The following is a 22198-nucleotide window of genomic DNA, read 5'->3' on the forward strand; positions in this document are numbered from 1 at the left end:
GCAACCCCCTTTGGGTTTCTGAGGCTGTATCTCTATGGAAGTAGATTTCCCAACTTTCCTTCTGAGGAGTGACTGGTGGGTTTGAACCGCCAGCCTTCTGGTTAACAAAATTCTAACTCCCAAGTTGACCTATCCATTATGTGCTTATTGAGCACAGGCTATATGAATTTTGATTGTTGTTGTTGTTGTTGTTATGTGCCATCGAGTCAAACCCGACTCATTTTGATTAGGCCTATGAAATTTATAAGGAACTCTGGTGATGTTGTTAAGGTATTTGGCTGCTAACAAAAAAGTTGGGAATTCAAGCCCAACAACTGCTTTGTAAGAGAAAGATGAGGCAGTGTGCTTCCACAAAGATTTGCAGTCTTAGAAACCCTATGGGGGTTGCCATGAGTTAGAAATGACTCAATAGCAGACAGTTTGGTTTAGGTTAAGAGGTTCATAAAGTATTTGCAAAACTGACTTATTAGTATATTAAATCAAATGTTTGGCTATTAATTGAATATGTGTATTTATATGACATTGTGCTAGTTTTTAAAAGTGTATATATAGGCATAGCTTCAGATACAGCAGGATCTATTGAGGAAATTAGTTCTAATTTTAGTCACTTCCATTACAGGTAATCAAACAACAAAATGACAGATTAATCATATTAATCTTTACACTTACTGATGTAGCAAAGGATAATTGGCACTGATGGCTGGACTTTGAGCCCGTTTATAATCTCAAATAGAAATAAACATTTTAAAAGAGCAGTAATTAGTATTAGGATATATGATGTATTTTTATTAGTAACTTAACCTATTCTAACGTAGCTACATTTTCAAATCAGTTTTCAAACCTTTTGAGACTGCCAGTGGTCATTTCTTTGGCCTCATAATCTATGATGATGCCACTAAAAAGGAAGAATTAAGAACCAGAATATCAGAACTTCATGATGTCTCTGTCACCAGCTATGACCTGAGTGGCTGAATTAACCACTCTGAAACTCCATTTCTTCATCTATAAATTCAGGTTCGATGGGTCTCCTTCAGATGGTTAGTGTCAGAATTATATGAGGTACTAAGAAAAAATATGGAGAAATTTAAAAAAATTAAAAGTAGTAAGTCTATACTGTGAACTTTAATTAGATCCTACTTCAGAAGAAGGAATAATATTATAAAACACTTGTGGGTCCATCCTGGAAATGTATTAGATGATCTTATGGCATCATTATTATTAATTTTCTTAGTTGTGATAATAATATTATGGTTATAAAATTAATGTCATCATTGTTAGGATATGTTTTAGGATTTGAAAATGATCCAGGGGAAAAAAATACACATACAGAGAAAGAACAAGATAAAGGAAAAGAAAAGAAGAAAAAGAGAGAGAGGCAAAACAAATACTGCAAAATGTTGACAATTGTTGAATCTGGAGGTTCATTTAACTACTTGTTTAACTTTATTGAGTAGTTAAACATTTTCTAAATAAAAAGCTGAGTGGGGGAAAACAATGACATAAAATAATCAAAGTATGTGGCTTATGTTAGATACAGATAGTGCTGGTAGATAAGCCAGCCTCCAGCTCAGCATGGTTACCATCATGTTATACTTGTTGCTGTGCTGTGTGAGCAGTGCCTGCACCCAGCAGGTAAGCAGTAGCATTTGTTGAATAATAAATGAATATAAAGAGTTGAAATCCTCTATGAAGAATGTTGCAGAGTACACAGGAGTCAAAAGCTGAGAGGATATATATATAATACTCTACTTTCTTGGACACACCAGACAGGTGTAGCTTAGCGGTTAGCAACACTGAACTCTTACCCTGATTGCTTAGGTTGAAATTTAGGATGGGAGCAGCAAGCCCACCTTAGGCAAGTTATTAAACTATCTGTCTCAATTTTTCCAACTGTAAAATGCAGAAAAAGAGTAAAAATAATACCCATTATAGATTAAATAAGGTAGTGCACTTCCAGTGCTGCACAGCACATAGTCAGCACTCAAATGTTACCTATTATGATGATGTAAATGACAACCTTCTATTCCAATGGACTGTGAGATGAGAGGCCCTGCCAACATTTATTCAGGTTTCTTCCTTCACTTATTAAACCAAATCTAAGAAATTATACTTAGAAGCTTTGTTTAATTTTATTCTATGTAATTTTCACTAAAAAAAAATTTACTTATTCTTCTCTTTGATTCTCTTTACAAAGAATTCTGATAAAAGTAATGAAGTTTCCACATGACAAGATTTCATTTCATTCCCAACTATAACAGAGTTTCTTGAAGTAGTGTCTGTCTAATATCACATTATGAAAGCTATAAATCTAATACAAAATTAATATTTCAGGAATCTTTTCTGAGCCTATGATATCTGCATTCCATGTTCCCTCAAATAAATTAAATAGAAATGTTGGTTTCAATAGATCAATGCATCTGAGTTTATTTCTATATATCTACAAATTGTCCAATGGGTTTGCTGATGAGGAAAAAAGAAAATGTATTAGCAGGTGTCTAACAGCACCTAGGGGAGCTCTGGTAGCATAGTGGCTAAGACACTTGCCTGCTAACCAGACAGCTGGCGGTTCAAACCCACCAGCCACTCCTCGGAAGGAAGGTTGGGCAATCCTACTTCCGTAGTGATACTGCCTCGGAAACCCAAGGAGGGGTCGCTATGAGTCAGGTTTGACTCGACGGCACATAACAACAACAACAACAACAGCACCTAGCATTTGTTATGCCCTTGATAAACAAATATTGGATGTGGATAAAGAAATACATACATTTTAAATACCATGTGCATATTTGAAAACTATAAACTCAGTATTATAAATTAGATATAATAAACTGCTTAGGCAGCTTACTGTCCTTCAGAGACATTTAAAACCATTTTATCAGAATTATCTCACCGTTCATTAAAGCTGAACAAGCATCACAAAATATCTAAAAGATCAGCAGTTTCAGCAATTGGCTGGAATACACATGTTCAATTTAGCAAGAAAATTGAACTTCTCAATTTTATGAAGCTAAGAGTATATGGTTATGTACATTATGAGGCTCTACCTGGAAGAAGAAAAGAAAGCAGAAAATACTCCAGAAAAGAGAATTCTAGAAAGTGGATTGTGTATGGGAGGGTGAGGTGAAGGAGTAGGCAGTGAACAACCAGGTCAGGAATGTATACATTCTGGAAAAGATGGTATAACACAGACCGTCATAACCTTGAGCTGACACCTTGAGCTGTGTCCACTTGACACACTGTTATTTAGGCTGTGACTGAATAGCTCTCTCCCAGGTGAACTTCCCTGCTGAGTACTAGGTTATCCTTTCTCCTCAAGGAAATGCAAGAAGCTCCTATATCCTTATCATATACTCACCAGTTGATTCTGGTAGGCAGTGACTGCCGTAAAAACTGTCTCTGGAAAGATGAATGTTCTAAATTCTTCAGACTTCAGATTGAGCAATGAGGCAGTGTGGTCTTTCTTCTTAATGATATGTACCCGAGGCTGGTACTTATGCATTGAGTTCAAAATTATCTACAACAAAGAGGTAGGAAGTATTGAATTTCAAATAATTTTAAACACTTATATGTAACCACTTCGGAAGGAAGATGGGGCAATCTACTTCCGTAGTGATACTGCCTCGGAAACCCAAGGAGGGGTCGCTATGAGTCAGGTCTGACTCGACGGCACATAACAACAACAACAACAACATATGTAACCACTAAACAGGCCAAAAATTAGACAAAGATAGAACCATAAGTTTAGTTTCAAATTCAATTTTAAGATGAGGATCTATTTTTTCCATTCTTATGGCCATTTTCACAAGATACTGCAGTCATCACTGAGAGCCACAACTGACCAAAACAACTGCAGACAGGTTGGTTCAAGTGTCACTTTCAAAATGATGGAGGAAAAACCACTGGAGGATAAGTTGTATTTGTTTTAATTAAGTCTTTAAAAATATTTTCTGTTTATTAGCCTGGTTAGACCAAAGGATGCATATCTAACTTTTCTAAAATAAAGTATTATATAATCTAGGAGGCAGATTGTTGTTTATGGGGCGGGGGGAAATAACCTCATTCAGGAAGGCTATTTACTCTGGTAGGGCTGTAGTAAGGATCAGATGATGTAACTTTTGTGACCCACATAGCAAATAGTTAAAAACCAAAAATCCGTTGTCGTCAAGTTGATTCTGACTCCTGCTGCAGAGTAGAAGCATGCTTCACAGGGTTTTCAATGGCTGTGACCTTTTGGAAGCAGATCTGCAGGGCTTTCTTCTGAGGCACTTCTGGGTGAGTTTGAACTGCCACCCTTTTGGTCAGTAGTTGAGTGTTCAATTGTTTGCACAACCCAGGGACTCCAGCAAATAGTGAGTACTCAGTAAATGTGAACTTTATTATTATCATGATCATGATGATTATTTCTGACAGCTTCATTCATTCCTAACTTATTGTTATAAAACTAAACGTGAATAATAGTGATGGTCATCTTCAATTCTGTGGCCAATAAAAGTTGCCAAATATTTAGAAATTATAAATAAACATACCCTGCTTAACAAGGCAGCCATGAGGTAGTATTTTTCATGTATCATTTAAATGAAGTATGAGTATTTGCCATTATGAAATCCAAGCAACAAAATTCACTTTCATATGCAAAAGGCTTTCCACATTTTCCCCTCTGCCATTCAGACAGCTATCTAAATCTTTCCTGGGTTCACCCCAAGGACCTAGTAGAGAGCCTTCCTCTGCAGAGGCATTTAATAAACATCTATGGCAGGAACGATTGCATCGAGTGTTTGTTGCTGTCACTAATATTACAATTGTTCCCTTCTTTGCCTTATTATCTAGCATGGGTGTGGTGGATGAGTATTTTTGATGTTTGGCTTTAGCAGAGTTAAATACTAGTCACTGGAATAAATATAATCAGCTTCTCTATGTGCTGAGACGTAAGCCAATTTAAAGTTACAGGTCATTATCAGGATTTTAAAATGCAATCAGAATTGCATTTTAAAGAAAGCACCTTTTTATGATCTCAAACACGAACAGGAATAACTGAAATAAATGAGAGCTTCAAATGAATGAAATAAATTTAAAATATAAATAATATCATCTTTTTGTATAATCCCTTTGTTCCAAGGAGTACAAGATATTTTTCTGCTCAATCACAAACTTGAAGTGATAAAAGCAAATATTTGCTTCCTAATATTGATTTAAGAAAACACCTAAACATTTGTTAGGTAGTCTACTAAAGAGATATCTACCAACCACCACTGCCATCAAGTCAATTCCAACACATGGCAACCACCATTGGGTTTCCAAGTCATATGGTGGGCTTGAACTGCCAACCTTCTGGTGAGCAGTCAAATGCCTTAGGCACAGCACCACCAGAACTCCTTAGTAAGGAGACAGAATTTTCAAATGTCTCTCTCACATGCACAACCCCTAAAGTGGGAGAAGACTCTAAGTTTTAAATAAGTGCCCTCCTTAACTACCTCTGGGAGCTCTGGTGGTGTAGTGCCTAAAGCATTTGACTGATAACCAGAAGCTGGCAGTTCAAACCCACCAGCCACTCCTTGGAAGGAAGACTGAGCAATCTACTTCTGTAGAGATACCGCCTCAGAAACCCAAGGATGGGTCGCTGTGAGTCGGAACCAACTTGACAGCAGTGAGTTTGGTTTTTGGTTTAACTACCCCTAAGGTAAATTTCCTTAGAAAACCGGCATTGGCAAACCTAGACCCCAGACTGAGTCTCAGATCCCCTGGCTCCTGACTCTGCTCAAATCCTCAGGGGGCTACAGAACATAGGAATATGGGCTCTGCTTCCTTTAAGAAATTAATTCCTAGCAATAAGACACTTTCCTGTTACAAAAATCAAAATGTATCTTTACAAGGGGCTTCTTCAGGACTGACTGAAATAAACTGACTGAACAGTGCAGGATTTAAAAACCTTTCCTTGTAGTTTTCAGATCACACTAATTCTGGTGGCAAAGGGTTATATTAAATCATAAAAGTTTAAGCTAAAATAGATAGTAGCAACCATCTAAGATGAAACAGCTTGTCTTGGCACAATCCAACTGAATACTGCAGAGCTCCTGAAATCCAGTTGACTTCTTTTCCCACCCATGAAGCTGATTGTAAAAGAAAAACATTTCAATTCTGGACAGCTGATCTCAAAATAAATCCAAATCTTTCTGGAATGATCCAACCAATTCTTTTGAAAACTTCACTTATAGAAAATACCAGAATCATAAAAGAAATCCTTTTCTCCCTGCAAAGATTGCACTAGAGCATAAGAAAGTTTAATACAAAAGATGTTAAGAATGATCACTGACCTATAGAAAACACCACTCTGATACCTCATAAATTGTAACCTGAAAAAAAAAATCTGTCGATGGAAACATCTTTAAAAATAAATAAATGGAAGGGCAATTATGCTGAAATCTGTAAAGATAAGGTCAATTATCTTTTCCAATACATAAAATAACAGAAGCCTGTTAACCTACTTCCCAGACCCCAATGGTGCCACCAGCCCAGTCATGAGTTAATCTGATTACCCATGACTTGGTCATGATAAATAAGGCCCCCTGTGAGCAATGGATGGTGGCATGGCCTGAAGTGATTTATTTGGTTAGAGGTCCAACTCAACCATTTGAAACTGAATCTAGAATTCTCTGATTTATTGTGTACTTTGAGAAAGATTTTGGAAAAAGATTTTGAAACAGTTCCTCTAAATTGCACAGATCCAATAAAAACTAAAACCTTAAGTAAAAGGAGTCATAATAAAGGGAGTAAGAGAAAGAATAATTTTATCAGAATATCTAAACCAAGGTGGGGGTAAGGAACTCTACTAGTGTAGTGGAGAAGGCATCTGGCTGCTAACCAAAAGGTCAGCAGTTCAAACCCACTAGCTGCTCCATGGAAGGAAGATGGGCAATCTACTGCCATAAAGATTTACAGGCTCGGAAAGCCAAAGAATGCAAGTAGGAAATATCCATGTGCTTTCTGGTAATCCTGGTAATCAAGGCAAATAAGAAACAGTATTCTCTTCATCAAAAAGATGTATGCAAAATGAAACTGTTTTGCAAAGAAATACTGGTAATGGTTACACAACATCTTGAATATAAGTAATGCAACTGAACTATACACATAAAAGGACTAAAATGGCACATTTCATGGCAAATTCAAATTATAAATATTTTTTATCATAATAAAAAAAGTAAGTATGCAAGTTTTTCTAGAGAGGCTAACATTTTTGTAGCATAAAATCTAAACTTACTTTCATGCAAATCTCTATTTAAGAACATGGGATAGTAACATAGACATTGTCTTAATAAAGAATCTTATCAAATGTGTAAGAGCCTGTGTCAATGGCTTTTGGCTCTATTAACTATTGGTAAGAGCACGGGCTCCTAATTTCTTTTTCTACACTTTGATGAGCTCCTTAGTGACATAAAATCAAATTGTTTTGAACTGCAGGACTTCACAATGTTTTCAATTCATGAATCTCTCCACAAATGGAATATATTATAATGAGTAAACAACACTTTCCTAAGTTATATGTTCAGAAAGTTCTTTTGATCAACTGCATCTCACACAAATGTGTTCTATAGAAGACACATTAGGAAACCCTCATGATGTGTTATTTGATATACCACTGATGGAGATTAGATGTTTAACCAACGACAGGTTGCAGTAGCCTACAAAATGCAAATTTCCTTTATTTAGTTGGTGTGTAGATGATAAGGTAGTGATAGAAGTCTGAGGAAATCCACAGTACTGAACTTCCAGAACCCTCTTGCATAGAAATGGAACAAGGTATCCCTGTAAATCACCTCTGGACAACAGCAGTTAATATCTATGAAGGGTTCTCATAGAATGGCAAGGAGATGGAGCAGGAGAGAAAAAAGGAGGTAAGGAATCAGGAGAGAGCGTCGTGTGACCTGACCTTTCCACTCAGGGGAACTTGCATAGTCCAAGACACAGAACTTACATGGCCATGTTGATCCAGTTCATTGTTGGTGAGCTTCACTTTTTCAAAAGATACCATCTGCTTGAGTAGCTGCTCACCCGTGAAAGGAGAATCTGGATGCACATAGAGCCTAAGAAAATCATGAGAAAATTCTATTGAGACATTTGTAAAATATCTGTTCTCTGTGGAGATAAAATGTTGTGGTTCTAGAGGGACACATAAATCTCATATAGGTGATACATTTTATTTGTACTATATATTTCAAATTTATTAATACAGCAATACTAAAATAATGCCAACACATCTAAATGGATTTCTTTGTGCATCAGTGATCTATAAATAAATAAATGATCTAAAATCAATTTTCTGTTTCCTGTTGAGCAAGCCATTTTTCATATTTCTAAAAGCAGTTCTGCTTTTTCATCTATTGAGTCAGCTACATTTTAATCAAATATAAAACTTTATTGTTGTAGACTAGGTTATACTACTTACTTAATAAGTGCTCTTAGTAAGTATTACTAAAGAATTCAATGAAGAAGTAAAGAATTAAAAGAGAAAACAATTTTTGAGAAACCATTTATTTAAACTTAAAGGTGACTCAGTTTAAAGTTTATGCTCCTTAAAAATACAAGGCAGTAATTTTAATACAGTGACATAGGAATGTTTTTATAGTCTACAGATCAGAGTTCAAAATCTCTTGCTCCTCCTGAAACCTTAAATAATGCTAACTTTCATCATCATCTATGTTAAGTGTTCAATGAATGAAAATGAAAACTAGCTGAGTGAATTCTAAATTATTTATTTATTTGTAAGGGAGCTCTGGTGGTAGAGTGCCTAAGGCATTTGACTGCTAACCAGAAGGCTGGAGGTTCAAACCACCAGCCACTTCTCAGAAGAAGATTGGGCAATCTACTTCCATAGAGATACTGACTTGGAAACCCAAGGAGGGGTTGCTGTGAGTCACAGTCAACTCGATGGTAATGAGTTTGTTTTTGTGTTTTGTAAGTTAAGGAAAAAAAAAAAAAGTTGATGGAAAAAATCAATTCATCATTTATTGAGCAACTGCTATATGTAAGGCAATTATTTCCTCACTTGGTGTTAAATGCAGATTTATTCTACCTGTAATAATCACTTTGAACACAATTCACTCTGAATCCCAATTCTGATATCTTCTCTACGTAAATTTTTCTGAACTCAGTGAGAGATTACAGAACTAATGAGTGGGAAGACAAAAGTCCTTCACCTGTGCTCGCTTCGGCAGCACATATACTAAAATTGGAACGATACAGAGAAGATTAGCATGGCCCCTGCGCAAGGATGACACGCAAATTCGTGAAGCGTTCCATATTTTTTAAAAAAAAAAAGTCCTTCACCTATGTAATAGGCTATTGATATCTAAATTTTGTATAATTAGACAAAATATTTTGGTTGGGGTTGGGAGGAACCAAAACAGCAAAGAAAAAAAAAATTCTCAAAACTTTTCCTTGCAATATTCCTTTTAAAGGACAATAATTCCATGCTACAGTTTGTCACACAGAGGACTAAGAATAGAATTGGACACATATGCTAAAATTCACAAAGCCCACAAGAAGCATAGCACAAAAAAGGCTGACAGCACTAAAAATTCTTGAGAGACCTACAGAAGAACTTAAAAGGCTTAAGGGTTTGTCTGTCTCTTTGATAGTTTTTAGAAGGAGTGTGAGTGCTTTCAATTAAAGTATTTTTTTTATAACAACCATAATAGCTTTTCACGTGTCATCCCTTTAAAGCTAGATAACTTTATAGATGTAGTTGTTTGACTGACAAGCACTGCATCCCAACTACCCCCAAAAAGTTCCAAAAATATTTAAAGCCATAGAAGCTGATGAAATATTCCCTCTTTAAATATTATATTCACCATATGTAATCACATGAACAGAAAGATTAACTTATTTATGACTTAAAAAAAGAAATTCCTCATAGGGAAATGTAATATTATTTTAGATCATGCATATCTTGCCCACTTCTATAACAGAAAGATACTGTCAAGCAGTATTTCTTTTGATTAGTACCAAGTGACCAACGAACTTTGGTCTAAAGTAAAAATGCTTCAAAGACCTAGAAACTCAAGGAATTTCCAACACCAGAACAAAAAACCTCCCAACTTCCTTATCTTTTTTCCCTTACATAGCTAGAAAATACAGCAAACTATTTCTTTTAATGATCATAAAAAATAGTAGTTGTTTAAATCATCTAGCATATTTCTATCCCAAAATACACTAAACATTTTTATCTAATATCAATATAAATAAGCTGACCTAGGATGAATGAAAGAGCATACGGGAAGCCCCTCCTCTCTCAAGTCCCCAGGACTTAAAATTCCAGCAATAGCTTAAACATGCTTCAGTTGAGATAGTGTATTAGTACGAGGTCTACTTCTCCAACCAGAACAGATTAGTAACATAAACAAGGCATGTCATATTCCAAAGTCCTGCTGGCCTGCATCAGCTCCCCATACCTTCAGATAGGAAGAAAATGTATGTTAAATAAGAACGATTAACTTCTTAGAGGAAAGGCTTGGTGAAATAAAAAAAAAAGGGGGGGGGAGTTGTTTGTAAAAATTGTTAGGAATCTGCTCAAATTCTCTCCTCTTTCTGGTTCAAAGTAATATTGCAAATATTTTTCTATTCATGGAAAATCAGATATTTCATAGTAGTAAGTACAGAATACTAATTCTATTTAAGGTCTATCATAAACTGATAATTTCTTTTTTAAAATAAGTAGCAGTTTTAAAAAATTTCTTAGTCCTGTTATTTAATACACTGATTTGGAAGGGTCAGCAAGACGTTCTTTTCAGTCTTTTGTGAGAATGGAGAACACTGAGAACCTGCTTTTACTCTCTTCTCTAGTATACTCAGCTTACCGTAAGCTCAATAATATGATCAACTACTAATTAAACTCAATGTTCCACCTGAACCACCTCACCCCCACCCCCAGAATGCTGACTGGAGAAAGTAGCAATAAGGAAGGTTTGCTTGTATGTGTGTGTGTGTTTTAACAGGGGTACTCCTGGGAAAACATTATTGGAATGAATGCCACAAAAACAGACATATTTGATCCCTGATATATTAAATGAGTATATACGACTGTGTTTCATACAAAAGAATATTAACCTGATGAATTACATTCATCCACTAGACTTATTATGAAGGATAAAAAGAAAAAAGAGTTTGCTCTTCTTACTTGAAATCTCTGAACCCTTTACTAGTCAAAAACAACCAAATTTTACTATTTATAGTGTGCTAATATAGCTCACATTGTTAATAAATATTTAGTATAAGCAATCACTTTTCTATAATGCACTCATCTAAAAAGGATTTGAGGGGAAGCATGTTATCAGTGGTTTGAAGTTGCCAACTAGAAATGATGGTAGTCATAGCAAACAAGTTTTGGTGTCTAATAGATACTGGAATTAAAATTTTAGGAAAGCTTTGAAATAAATCATGAAGAAAGAAAAGTACAGGAATTGTTTTGTCTATGAGCAAACTGTATCTCTCAGAGATGAATGTATATTTTATACTGCTAATCCTGAGAAGCCCAGGCTTGGAAAGCTCTCTCAGCAGAGCCTGCTGCTTTAAAAACAGACCTGCTTTAAATGCAAACAACCAGGCAGAGACATCCTGCTCACAGGGTTAAATTTCACTACAGAGTAATAGCTCCCCCACCCCCATCACAAACCTGGCAGGCAGAGGAGGATCGGCTTTGCCGGCCACCAGCCAGGAGGACCTGTGGTAGGCGTAGCGGTACCTCTTGTTGTCCACGGGCACGATGTCCATCAAGACTATGTACTTCGCCTCAGGATCCACTCCCGAAAACGACACCCGGATGGTTGGAAACATCCTCCTGACACAGGGAGACAAAAAGAATAGGCACAACCTCACACTAGCTAATGAGTAGAAGCAGGAAAGGAAGAAAAAGGTCCCACTTCCCTCTCTCTCCTGACATCCAGTCCCCTTTGCTCCTGTAAAGCCACAAATATGTGAATACAGAGATATCCAACCTTCTCCCAAGCCTAAATCATTTTAAGTGCCACTCTACCTTGCTTAATGAGAAGTTTTTGTAAACATCTGAAGGTCTACGCTTAGGGGAAATCCTATACGTTTTCATTAGCAAGCACAGTAGGTCCGGAGGCCCAAAGTCTAACAGTCCATTAGCACCCCAGAAGAGAACTTAGAGAAGTAAGGTTTACCAGTCGGGCTTCAGAAAACCTTGTGGGTATTTCCCAGGGTCCCAATCTGGAGACACCAGATTCTGCAAGCCACAGACTTCCAAAGCCACATGCAGGCCAGGCAATGGGAGCTGCCCTACCTCAGTGGCTTCCTGCCTGCTCTATCTCTGCCCATCATCCTGAAAGCCACCAAGACTGCACTCCTCCCTGTGAAGTGTCTTGTTTCAAATTTCATTCTTCTGCCTAGAGTTTTATTTCACTATTCAATAGGAGCTAGTGGCTTCTGCAAATTGAGGCAAATAAAATGGGAAACTATACCCCCTTACACAGAAACAAAATTTTGCTGAAGATAATTCAAAAACAGTTGCGGTAGTATATCGACAGGGAAATGCCAGCAATTCAAGCCAGATACAGAAGAGGATGTAGAATGAGGGCTATGATTGCGGATGTCAGATGGATCTTGGCTGAAGGCAGAGAAAACTACAAAGATGTACAGCTGTGTTTTATCAACTGTGCAAAGGCATTTGACTATGTGGATCATAGCATATCATGGATAACATTGCAAAGAATGGGAATTTCAGAATAATTAATTGCACTCATGAAGACCCTCTGCATAGACCAAGAGGCAGTTGATTGCATAGAACTAGGGAATACTGCAAGGTTTAAAATCAAGAAAGGTATACATTAGTGTTATCCTTTCACCACACGTATTCACTCCGTGTGCTGAGGAAATTATCCAAGAAGCTGGACTATCTGAAGAAGAATGCAGAATTAGGAATGGAGAAAGATTCATTAACAGCCTGTGATATACAGATAATACAACCTTGCTTGAGAAAAGCAAAGAAGACTTGAAACACTGATGAAGATCAAACAATACAGCCTTCAGTATGGATTACACTTCAACATGAAGAAAACAAAAATCCTCACAACAGGACCAATACGGAGTATCATGACAAACACAGAAAATATAGAATTTACTTGGATCCATAATCAACACCCATAGAAGCAGCAGTCAAGCAATCAAATGACATATTGCACTGGAAAAATCTGCTGCCAAAAGACCTCTTTAAAGTGTTAAAAAGTAAAGATATCACCTTACGGGCAAGGTGTACCTGACCCAAGCACAGTATTTTCAATTGCCTCATATGCACGTGAAAGCTGGACAATGAGTAAGGAAGACCAAAGAAGAATTGATACATTTGAATTACAATGTTGGCAAACAATAATGAATGCCATTGAATGCCAGAAGAATTAACAAATCTGTCTTGGAAGAATTACAACCAGAATGCTCCTTAGAAACAAGGATGGCTAGACTTCATCCCACACACATTGGATATATTATTAGGAGGGACCCTCTGGAGAAGGACATTATACTTGGTAAACAGAGGGTCCATGACAAAGAGGAAGACCCTTAACAAGATGGACTGACCCAGTGGCTGCAACAGTGGGCCCAGACATAGCAATGATTGTGAGGATGGCGCAGGACTAGGCAGCATATTCTTCTGTTATACACAGGGTCACCATGAGTTGGAACTGACTTGATGGCACCTACCAACAACAGCACCCCCCCCTGGGTACCTGGTCCAGTCTCCAATGCCTTCCGTGAACCCTGGGAGCCAATTCCCTCCTCCCTCCAGATCTCATCCCTGCACCTCCAAAATCCCCACATTGAAGAGAACAGAGACTGCATCCTCCCAAGTAGAGCACAATCCCTGCAGCCTTCTTTTCAAAACCAGGGCATGCTCTCCTGGCCAGATGGGGCAAGTGCAAACAACATCCTTCTCAGCAGCTCCTTCCAAAGACAAGTTACAGGAAAGAAGCCATCTCTAGAGTAGAGCTTCCTTTCTATGCTCCATGACTTGCATGTTTCGATTCCTACAGGCACACCACCCTGGGCTCCACCCTGTCTCCCAATCCCAACCTGCCCAGGCCCAGCTACCTGCCCGACTTGGTGATGATCATCTCTGTGCCCAGCTCATGGAATTTGTCCCAAAGCTCCTTGGTCTCCAGGCTGCAGGCAATTTTGGCCATTTCCTCGCTGGGCATGATAGGTGTGGTAGGTATCAATGGCTCAGTGCACAGAGAAGAGGAGGAGGGGCTGCTGCCACCAGTGCCACCACCACTAAACTCTCCATGGGCATCCAGGCTGGTCAGTTCACCCAGGGGCTGGGCACAGGAGGACTTTTCCACAAATTGCTCTGTGACAAAGAGAATGGAGAATGGCAGCTGACACTGTCAAGCAAGGAAATATTCAGGAAGGAGAACAGCACAACTGAAACAGGCATCTGGATTTGAGTTTTTACGAAGTTAACCTGAGAAACTTCTAGACAGCAGAGAGGATCCATTATTATACAGAACATGCCTGCACTTTCCATGGTGTGACATGCTTACTGCATGCTTGCTGAACCAAGTGAGTGCATTCTGGAGCCAGGACTTGTTACCATGAGTACTGAAACCTACTTTGGGGGATCAAAATGTGAGCAGTGGAGAAAAGGAAAGATGGTGATGGGGAAGCATTAAGTTCAGGGGAAGCATTAAGTTCAATGCTTCCTCCTGTTATCCCTCCCAAATTCTAGACTTCACAGTTTATGAGAAGTTCTACCCATTTGACAATTAGGAGACCCAGGGAGTGAAGAGTTCCTCACTTTGAGAGGAATTTCCGGCTTCAAGCCTTCTCTCCAAAAGATAGCATGAAAGGGGAGCAGGGAAAGGGAAGAAACGGGATGTGGTAAAACTTCAGTAACCTCACTGCTCTGGCTGGCCCTTAGTTTCCTAGGTACTTAGAGGAGAGTCAGATAAGAGCATTTTATAATATTCCTCCCAACATGAGATCTTAGGGAAGACTCCAGCATACAGCATGCTGACTCACAGGAACAGGCTCTCTGAGCAGTTTTGGGAACAGGCTTCAAACAATTGTTTGAGGGGTGATATGTGTTTATTTCCCCTCTCCCCAAAAAAAGGTCCTGGAATTGAAAGAAAGCCTCAAGCTCAGAGAGGCTAGCAGAGTATTAATAAAATGGGAAGATTGCTTTGCCATCCACCATCAGGTTGGAACCAAACATTCTCCTCCACAGCTGATAAGGGCCTGGGACTACACCAGTCACTTTGATGGAATACAGGGGAACTTTTGTAATTGTCCCAATTATCTCCACCCCTTAAAAAAGAAACTACTTGAATCTGCAATGAGAAGCTGATCTCCAAACAACTCTATGCTCTCAAAGCTCTAAATATATGTGTGTACACATATACAGATATATGATATACACATATATATATGTGACACATATACAAAAAAAAAAAAAAAATCAAATTCACTACCATCAAGTTGGATCCAACTCACAGCAACCCCTCCTTGGGTTTCCGAGGTGGTATTACTGAGGAAGTAGATTGCCAAACCTTTCTTCCAAGGAGTGGCTGGTGGGTTTGAACCACCAGCCTTCTGGTTAGTAGTCAACTGCCTTTGGCACTACACCACCAGAACTCCCTGTGTGATATGTGATATGGTATATATGTGTGTGTGTATGTATATATACACACACACATACATAGATACATATATAATATAAAGTGTTTTGTTATTCCCCATACTTCTCCTTGACAGGGGGTAAGCAAGCAACAAATAGAGAAAGCAAAAAACCTGTTGAATTTTTACCTTTTCTTCTCTTACAATGATGATACAGCTCATAGAAATGTTTTTAATTATAACTAAATCAAATTTACTTTCTTATCCTTTTTTTTAAAATTAAAAGAAAGGGAACAAGGTCGTGGCAACATCTTATTTTCTACTAATATTGTCAGTAACACATTTTGTATGCTATCTTTATAAAAAATTATGAAGTGGCCTTTAAAATTTTATTGCCCAACTGTGGAAAAATGTAAGCTCCCCAAGCCAGGACTGATCAGGTTCTCAGGGATGGGAAGCAGAAGAGAAAGAAAATGACAAATTGCTCTAGGGGTGTGAGATGATTTTTAAAAACAGAATTAGTACACTTAAATGGGCACTCTTTTGGCACTGTGGGCCCTCACCATACAGTTTGCTTCAATATCTTCCTAGTGTTTTAAGTTACCACATTCTCTCTGAACAGAACTTTTAGGTGCTTCTCTTGCTGTAGTCTTTGGTTGCCTGTTTAACTGTGTTAGGGACAAGAATGCCTGCTAGTTTTTCCAGAACCCCTCTCAAAAGTGCAGAGCAGATTTTGATGTGTGTGTGGGGGGGTGCTAAGAGCTGGCAACTGCTTTATAGTTTAGAATGTAAAAGAAAGCGGCTCTCAGGAAAACAAACAGTGAAGGAAACAACGATGAAATGACAGTGAAGCTGCAATCTTTTCCAATCTGCTACCCGTACTTCTGTAGGGAATTTAAAACTGAGGTATTCTGCTAGATACTAAACTGAAATGAGAATCTTCATGAAGAATTCAGTGGCCCCTAAAAAGGATGAATAATATTGGAAAGTCTCTCAAATTTAATTTTGAAATTGGTAGTTCTTTCTAAACAATTGGGGTTAATTTGATTATTATTTCAGTGTTTTGGCAGGTTTAGATTTAGATGGGATAAACTGGAAGAGGGAGCTCTGGTGGCGTAGTGCCTAAGGCACTTGACTGCTAACCAGAAGGCTGGTGGTTCAAACCCACCAGCCACTCCTCGGAAAGAAGATGGGGCATAGTGATACTGCCTTGGAAACCCAAGGAAGGGTCACTAGGAGTTGGTCCGACTGGAAGGCACATAACAACAACAAGCTGGAAGAACCAGGGGAAGGGAATGAAAACCTTGCAAAGATTTTTTGACATTAGGCTTTCAGTAGCTTTTTGTTTTGTTTTGTTTTCCCCTTGTTTCAGTTTGCTACGGGGATTTTAGTTCTCTATTCTCTTTGAACATACCCCCTATTTTCTTACTATTATCATTATTATTTTGGATGTATTTAATACATTGGGCAAGATAAAGTGAAGGAAGGAATAAATTAGAGAGGATTGAAAAAAAAATTACTTTAACTTTAAAATGTGCTGTTTTCCATAGGTTTAGGTTTATCAGATGACCAGGCGCTGTAGTATTTACTACCTGGGGTCCCACAAGGCAATGTTGAAAATATTTCCTTTTAAACAAAATACTTCTTTCTGCTTCATCTGTGAAGGGATATTAAAAAAAAAACAAAAAACTTATCTCCGGACGTTTCTTTCCCACACAATTCATTTGCGCCGAGGGGAACATAATCTCAATTCTCCTTTTACTCTTCTATAAATGGTAAAAGTTGTTAAATAAACAGTGTAACTAAAAGTCGAGGAATTTGGAAAATGGTTACTGGTTAATGTTTTTGCCAATCTCAACTGAAAATGATGGCAGTTATAAAACGATGTCTTACTGATAAGCCTGGAGCTTCTGTGACGAAAATGATTCGTGGGAGGCGAACTGGTTTATTCCCCAACAGTTGACAGTGGTTTTAAGGCGCTCACTCTGTTTAGTCTCATCAAGTTCAGGGGAAAGTAAAATTTAAACGGATTGTGTGTGTGTGTGTGTGTGTGTGTGTGTGTGTGTGTGAAGTCTCTTAGAATCTTCTTGATTTCAAACGCATAAGCAGTTATTACACTCCCGGTATATCTTACTGAGTTTTAAAAGGCCTTTCATTATTATTCATCCCTGGGCTAAGGAATTAGCGTTCCATACACATATACGTACATATGTCCCACTCGATGTTAAGAATTCTAAACAAATTAGTGGGGAGAGCTCCCAAAATGAGATGTATAACAGACTGTGAAAAAACAGAAACCTCCAGAGAAAACTTGGGCCCAAAAGATAAATCTCCCATCCCTCGACTGATCCCCGGAGGATCCGTCGCTGCCCGGCCCAAGGAAACGGGGCTACTCAAGCCGCCACCCTCGCGAGCTTCCCGCGGCTAGGCGACAGACGGACGCTCAATATTCACATACACACATCGCTCGTGCCTTCCGCGGACAGCTAAGCACTCCGACTTACCCAGGGGTTTGATGGTGTTTTCCGTGACTTCTTTCTCCTTGGAGCCGCCACTCGACATGAGCGCGGCGATGGAGAAGGCGTTGGCCCGGGAGGAGAGTTGAGGCTTGGAAGATGCGGTGAACTCCATGGCCCCCAACGCAGGCTCCTGGCCAGGGACTGGGCCTGCCGAGCTGCCGTCCAGATTCCCCAAGGGAGACAAAGACCCGAAACACAGCGCAGAGTTCCCAAGTCCGGTCACAGCGGACCCAGGGACTCCAGTTGCGTCAGCTCCAACCTCCCAAGAGCTCCACACTGGTCTTTCCTTGCTCCGACCGCAAGACTCCAGAGGCTCAGAGACTTCGGACTTAACCCGAGAGCAAGTGAGAGAAACAACCCGGGCTCAACTACACGCGCAAGCCCGGGACACCCGATTGTACGAGAGTCTCGGCCACTCGAAGCCGGAGACCAGCATCAACTGCGCAAAGGCCAGGGGTCCCAAAGCACCCCCTCTTGCGTGTTTACCCCCTTTCCCGCTGGGGACAGCCTGAGCGGCCTAGGCAGCCAGGAAGTGGCCACCCGCCGAGCGCCGCTGCCAGGGGGCTGCAGAGCCGGGAGCAGCACTGAGGACACTGCGCCCGGGCGCCTGCATCCCTGCGCCTTAATTTGCTGGCCGCAGCGATGCCGGCGGCCCGCAGCCAGTCAGAACTGCTCCACGTCACCGCTTCCTGATTCTGCCGCCGGGGGCGGGGCCCCGGGCTGGACCCCGGAGGGCGCGCCGGGGGCGCGGCGCCCGCGTGGCCTCGCGCCGCGACCGTGCGGGAGCTGAGGGATGCTCAGCTACACCGGTGTTACATGCCGGTACAGTGTCGTGGAAGCCTCTCTCCTGGTCTCATAGTCCTGGGGCGCGTGGCGGTGCGCGCTGTCTGGAAAGGGGACCTTTCGCGCAGCCTAAAACAGGGGATCCCGGGCGTGGGAAGCTAGACTAAAGGAAGCTTCGAGATTTCTTGTTTCCTACCTTCTTTTTCTTACCCGCTCTCAAAGTTCCAAAAGAAAGTTGGGAAGCGCTAAGAAGAGGGGAAACCCGTGCCACATAGCCACTCCCATAAGCCAGGTCCTGGGCTACTAGATTGGTCCCATACGCGAGGCGCCCGTAAGACTGGGTCCCTGCGCTCACTGGGCACCGAAAGCTATTTGTCTAGCCATGTAAACGTCTGTGGGGTGGAAGGGCGCAGCCCTGCGAAGGATACTCTCGGTGAGAACTGTCAGCATTTGACAAGAGTGCTGCTCTTAGAACCACAGCTTCTGTAGCGCACCGAAACGCGTTTCTTCTGAAGTTCCTACTCCAGAGAAAGACTCTGGAAAGTGAGACTGCGGCAGAAGAGAAGTCGAGGGACAGGAAGCGGTGTCGGGGCGCGGCACTTGGCTGGGACCTCGCGACTATTGGCGCTTCTCACAGAGCCCAGGATGCCTTCGCAAACTCGGCTGCGACCAAGACGTCCCAAGACTTTAGGAAAGGAGCCCTGTTGGCCTGGTTGAGCCTGAATAACTCAAATTCTCCGAATTCGCAGGGTAATCCGCTTCACTTGGAGCGGTGTAAACTCAGACTGACACACACATTCAAGCTGTACATGTAAATATTTGCGCTCCTTTCCAACCAGTCGGTCTGGCGATTAGGAGCCTCTTGGTAGGTCTGGGGTGTGTGTGTGGGGGGAAGTCCCCATTTCCCACCAACCTTTTCTTCCTTCACTTTTATCCCCCTCTAGTTCCTGAAATAAACGTACAGAAAAAAATTAAAAGTCAAAACAGCTGCTAAGAACACTTATGTAAGCAAAATGATGACATCTGGGAGAGTTATGATTTATGACCGTTTTGCATCGTGTAGGAGCCCAGTTGGCTCAGTGTTAACGCCCACTAGTAACTGAAAAGTTGGTGGTTGGGACCCACCACCTGCTTGATAGGAGAAAGATGTGGCAGTCTGCTTGCCTAAAGGTTTATAGCTTTGAAAACCATGTGGGAGGGACAGTACTACTCTGTCTTACATTGTCGCTATGAGTCGCAATCTACGGGAGAGCAATGAGATTGGGTTTGGGCTTTTTGTCATAGCGTGTCAATAGTTTTTAACAAGGTGCTGCATAAAAGTGACCAAGAAACATATTCTGATATGAACCTCGAAGTGTAAAGTGCATAAATGTTTTGGGAGATTCGTAAAACAGACTTTGGGAGCTAAAAGGAGTTTACACCTGTACTCTAACTCAACTGCATTTGCTATAGATAGAAAACCGGGTCCCTCATGGCTGAGCACCTCATTCCTCTCTTCAGGCCACGTGGCGGGCTAGAAGCAGACAGAAATGTAGGATCAGCATTCCAGGCCATGTCCATGTGCACACCCTGGCCCTGAAGCTGCGACTGTTGAAGGCGATGGGTAGTAGAGGTAACGCCTGCTGGGAGCGCCTTTCAGATTAAACCGTAGCAAGACTATGGATGTATTTTAAGAATCAGTTTCTATTCTCGAATCTTTTATCCTTTTTTGTTTTGGGGCAAATCAGGCCCTTCATTATTAAAGTCCCCCATCCTGAATACATATATACAAACACACCTTGTCAGTGTAACAATAGCATTTCCTTATTTTGGGATGTATGGCACGCCCCGGTTTCTCTCTGGTCTCAAACGTTTAGGTTTTGACCTCTAAAGATTTCTGCCAAGAGGTGTGGGTTTTTTGGGGGGATAGGTGGAGGGTGGGGCAGGAGTCAAGGTTAGTCTCCACCTTGATATATGCTTCAGCAGGGTATCACTGTCTTGTTCTGGTTTAATTTTCAGAATCTTGCCATGGAATTATACCTCAATTTAAAAACAAAATAGAAAACCTTGTCATCGTACTGCCACACAGGAAAAGATGTATCTTGATTATCTTAATGGTGCAGATTTGAATTTTGAATAACCCATGAGAGGGACATCTTCAGAAAAAGTGAGAAAGCAAGAGAAAGGCTAAATTGCCCCCAAATCAATTTCCATCCCCTTTTCCAAGTGCCCACACGTTCTGAGCCCGGTTGTGGGTCTCTTGTGGGCAGGGAGACCTATTCATCGGATTAAGGGTGAAACAGGAAGCAAGAAAAGCTGAGCGCGCGCGGAGGGAAGCGGCCAAGCAGAGCAATTGGAAGACCCTTTAAAACAACCGGGCGCAAAAGGTGAGTCGTTTGGGGATCCCTAACAAGCTATGCATCTTCTTGGTGTTGAAACCACAGCAGTAAAACGTAGGCTACAACATCATTATCGGGGGCCACTGTCTTTCCTCTTAGATTTATTGTCTTTGCAAATCAATATGGTGCTATAAAAATGGGGACCGGGTACTTCGCAGAGAAATGCTGTCAAAGGGCGATCCAGAAGCCTACCGAAGCGAGAGCGCGGAGTTCTGAGGGTCCCTTTAAACCCCCGGTGTTAGCGTGGATTAACCGGTAAAGGCACCAAAGTGGTTGGAACAACGCGAGCACATCCCTTCAGGCCTTTCTCAGGCTGATAACTGGAGGGCAGGAATTGCTTTCAAGAGTGGACAGTGCGTTGGACTTGGAGAAGAAAGCTTTGAATCCTGACTTTAGTACACAGAAGCCTGGAGATTTTGCGCAAATTACCTAAATGCTCAAAACCTCAAGGAGCTCTGGTGTGGTGGCTTAAAGGGGAAAGCATTCGTTTGATAGCCAAAAAATCCACAGTTCGAACCTACCAGTTGCTCAGTGGGATAAAGATGAGGTAGTCTGCTTCCGAAAAGATTTATAGCCTTGGAAATCCTATGAGGGTAGTTGTACTTTGTCCTATAGGGTCGTTTTGTCCGAATCGATTTGATGGCAGTGTTTTTTATTTGTTTGTTTTCCTCAAAGCCTCAGTTTCATCATCTACTAAAATGGGACCAATAATAATGACTCTGTGGATTAATGCGATAATATTCTTAAAGTGTCCAGCACATACTAGCTAGTCCAACATAGGTACAAACACAAGTACAGAATTTATGGTACACAATCACTGAACTGGACTTTCAAGACTGCCGAGACATACATCTCGGGTGCTCATCTAGAATTAACTGCGTAGTTTCGGAATGTATGCAA

General features: G+C 40.5%; 1 protein-coding gene and 1 non-coding gene across 2 annotated transcripts in view; one reads left to right on the forward strand and one right to left on the reverse strand.

Annotated features, from left to right (window-relative positions):
- The window catches only part of TBX20 (T-box transcription factor 20), an 81836-nt gene extending 63587 nt beyond the window's left edge, over positions 1-18249 (reverse strand). Inside the window, exons 1-5 of the mRNA XM_007957057.1 lie at positions 18123-18249; positions 14095-14353; positions 11666-11830; positions 7970-8078; positions 3356-3514 (exon numbers count right to left, since the gene is read on the reverse strand). Of these exons, the coding sequence (XP_007955248.1) occupies positions 3356-3514; positions 7970-8078; positions 11666-11830; positions 14095-14353; positions 18123-18249 (819 nt within the window). The remainder of the gene's footprint in view (positions 1-3355; positions 3515-7969; positions 8079-11665; positions 11831-14094; positions 14354-18122) is intronic.
- On the forward strand, positions 9194-9300 carry LOC122151776. Its single transcript, XR_006164263.1, has one exon. It is a non-coding gene; the product is annotated as a U6 spliceosomal RNA (small nuclear RNA).
- Positions 18250-22198: the final 3949 nt, after the last annotated feature.

Source organism: Orycteropus afer, unplaced genomic scaffold (assembly GCF_000298275.1).
Source record: "Orycteropus afer afer isolate SDZICR_OR568_19922 unplaced genomic scaffold, OryAfe1.0 scaffold00699, whole genome shotgun sequence".
Taxonomy (NCBI): domain Eukaryota; kingdom Metazoa; phylum Chordata; class Mammalia; order Tubulidentata; family Orycteropodidae; genus Orycteropus; species Orycteropus afer.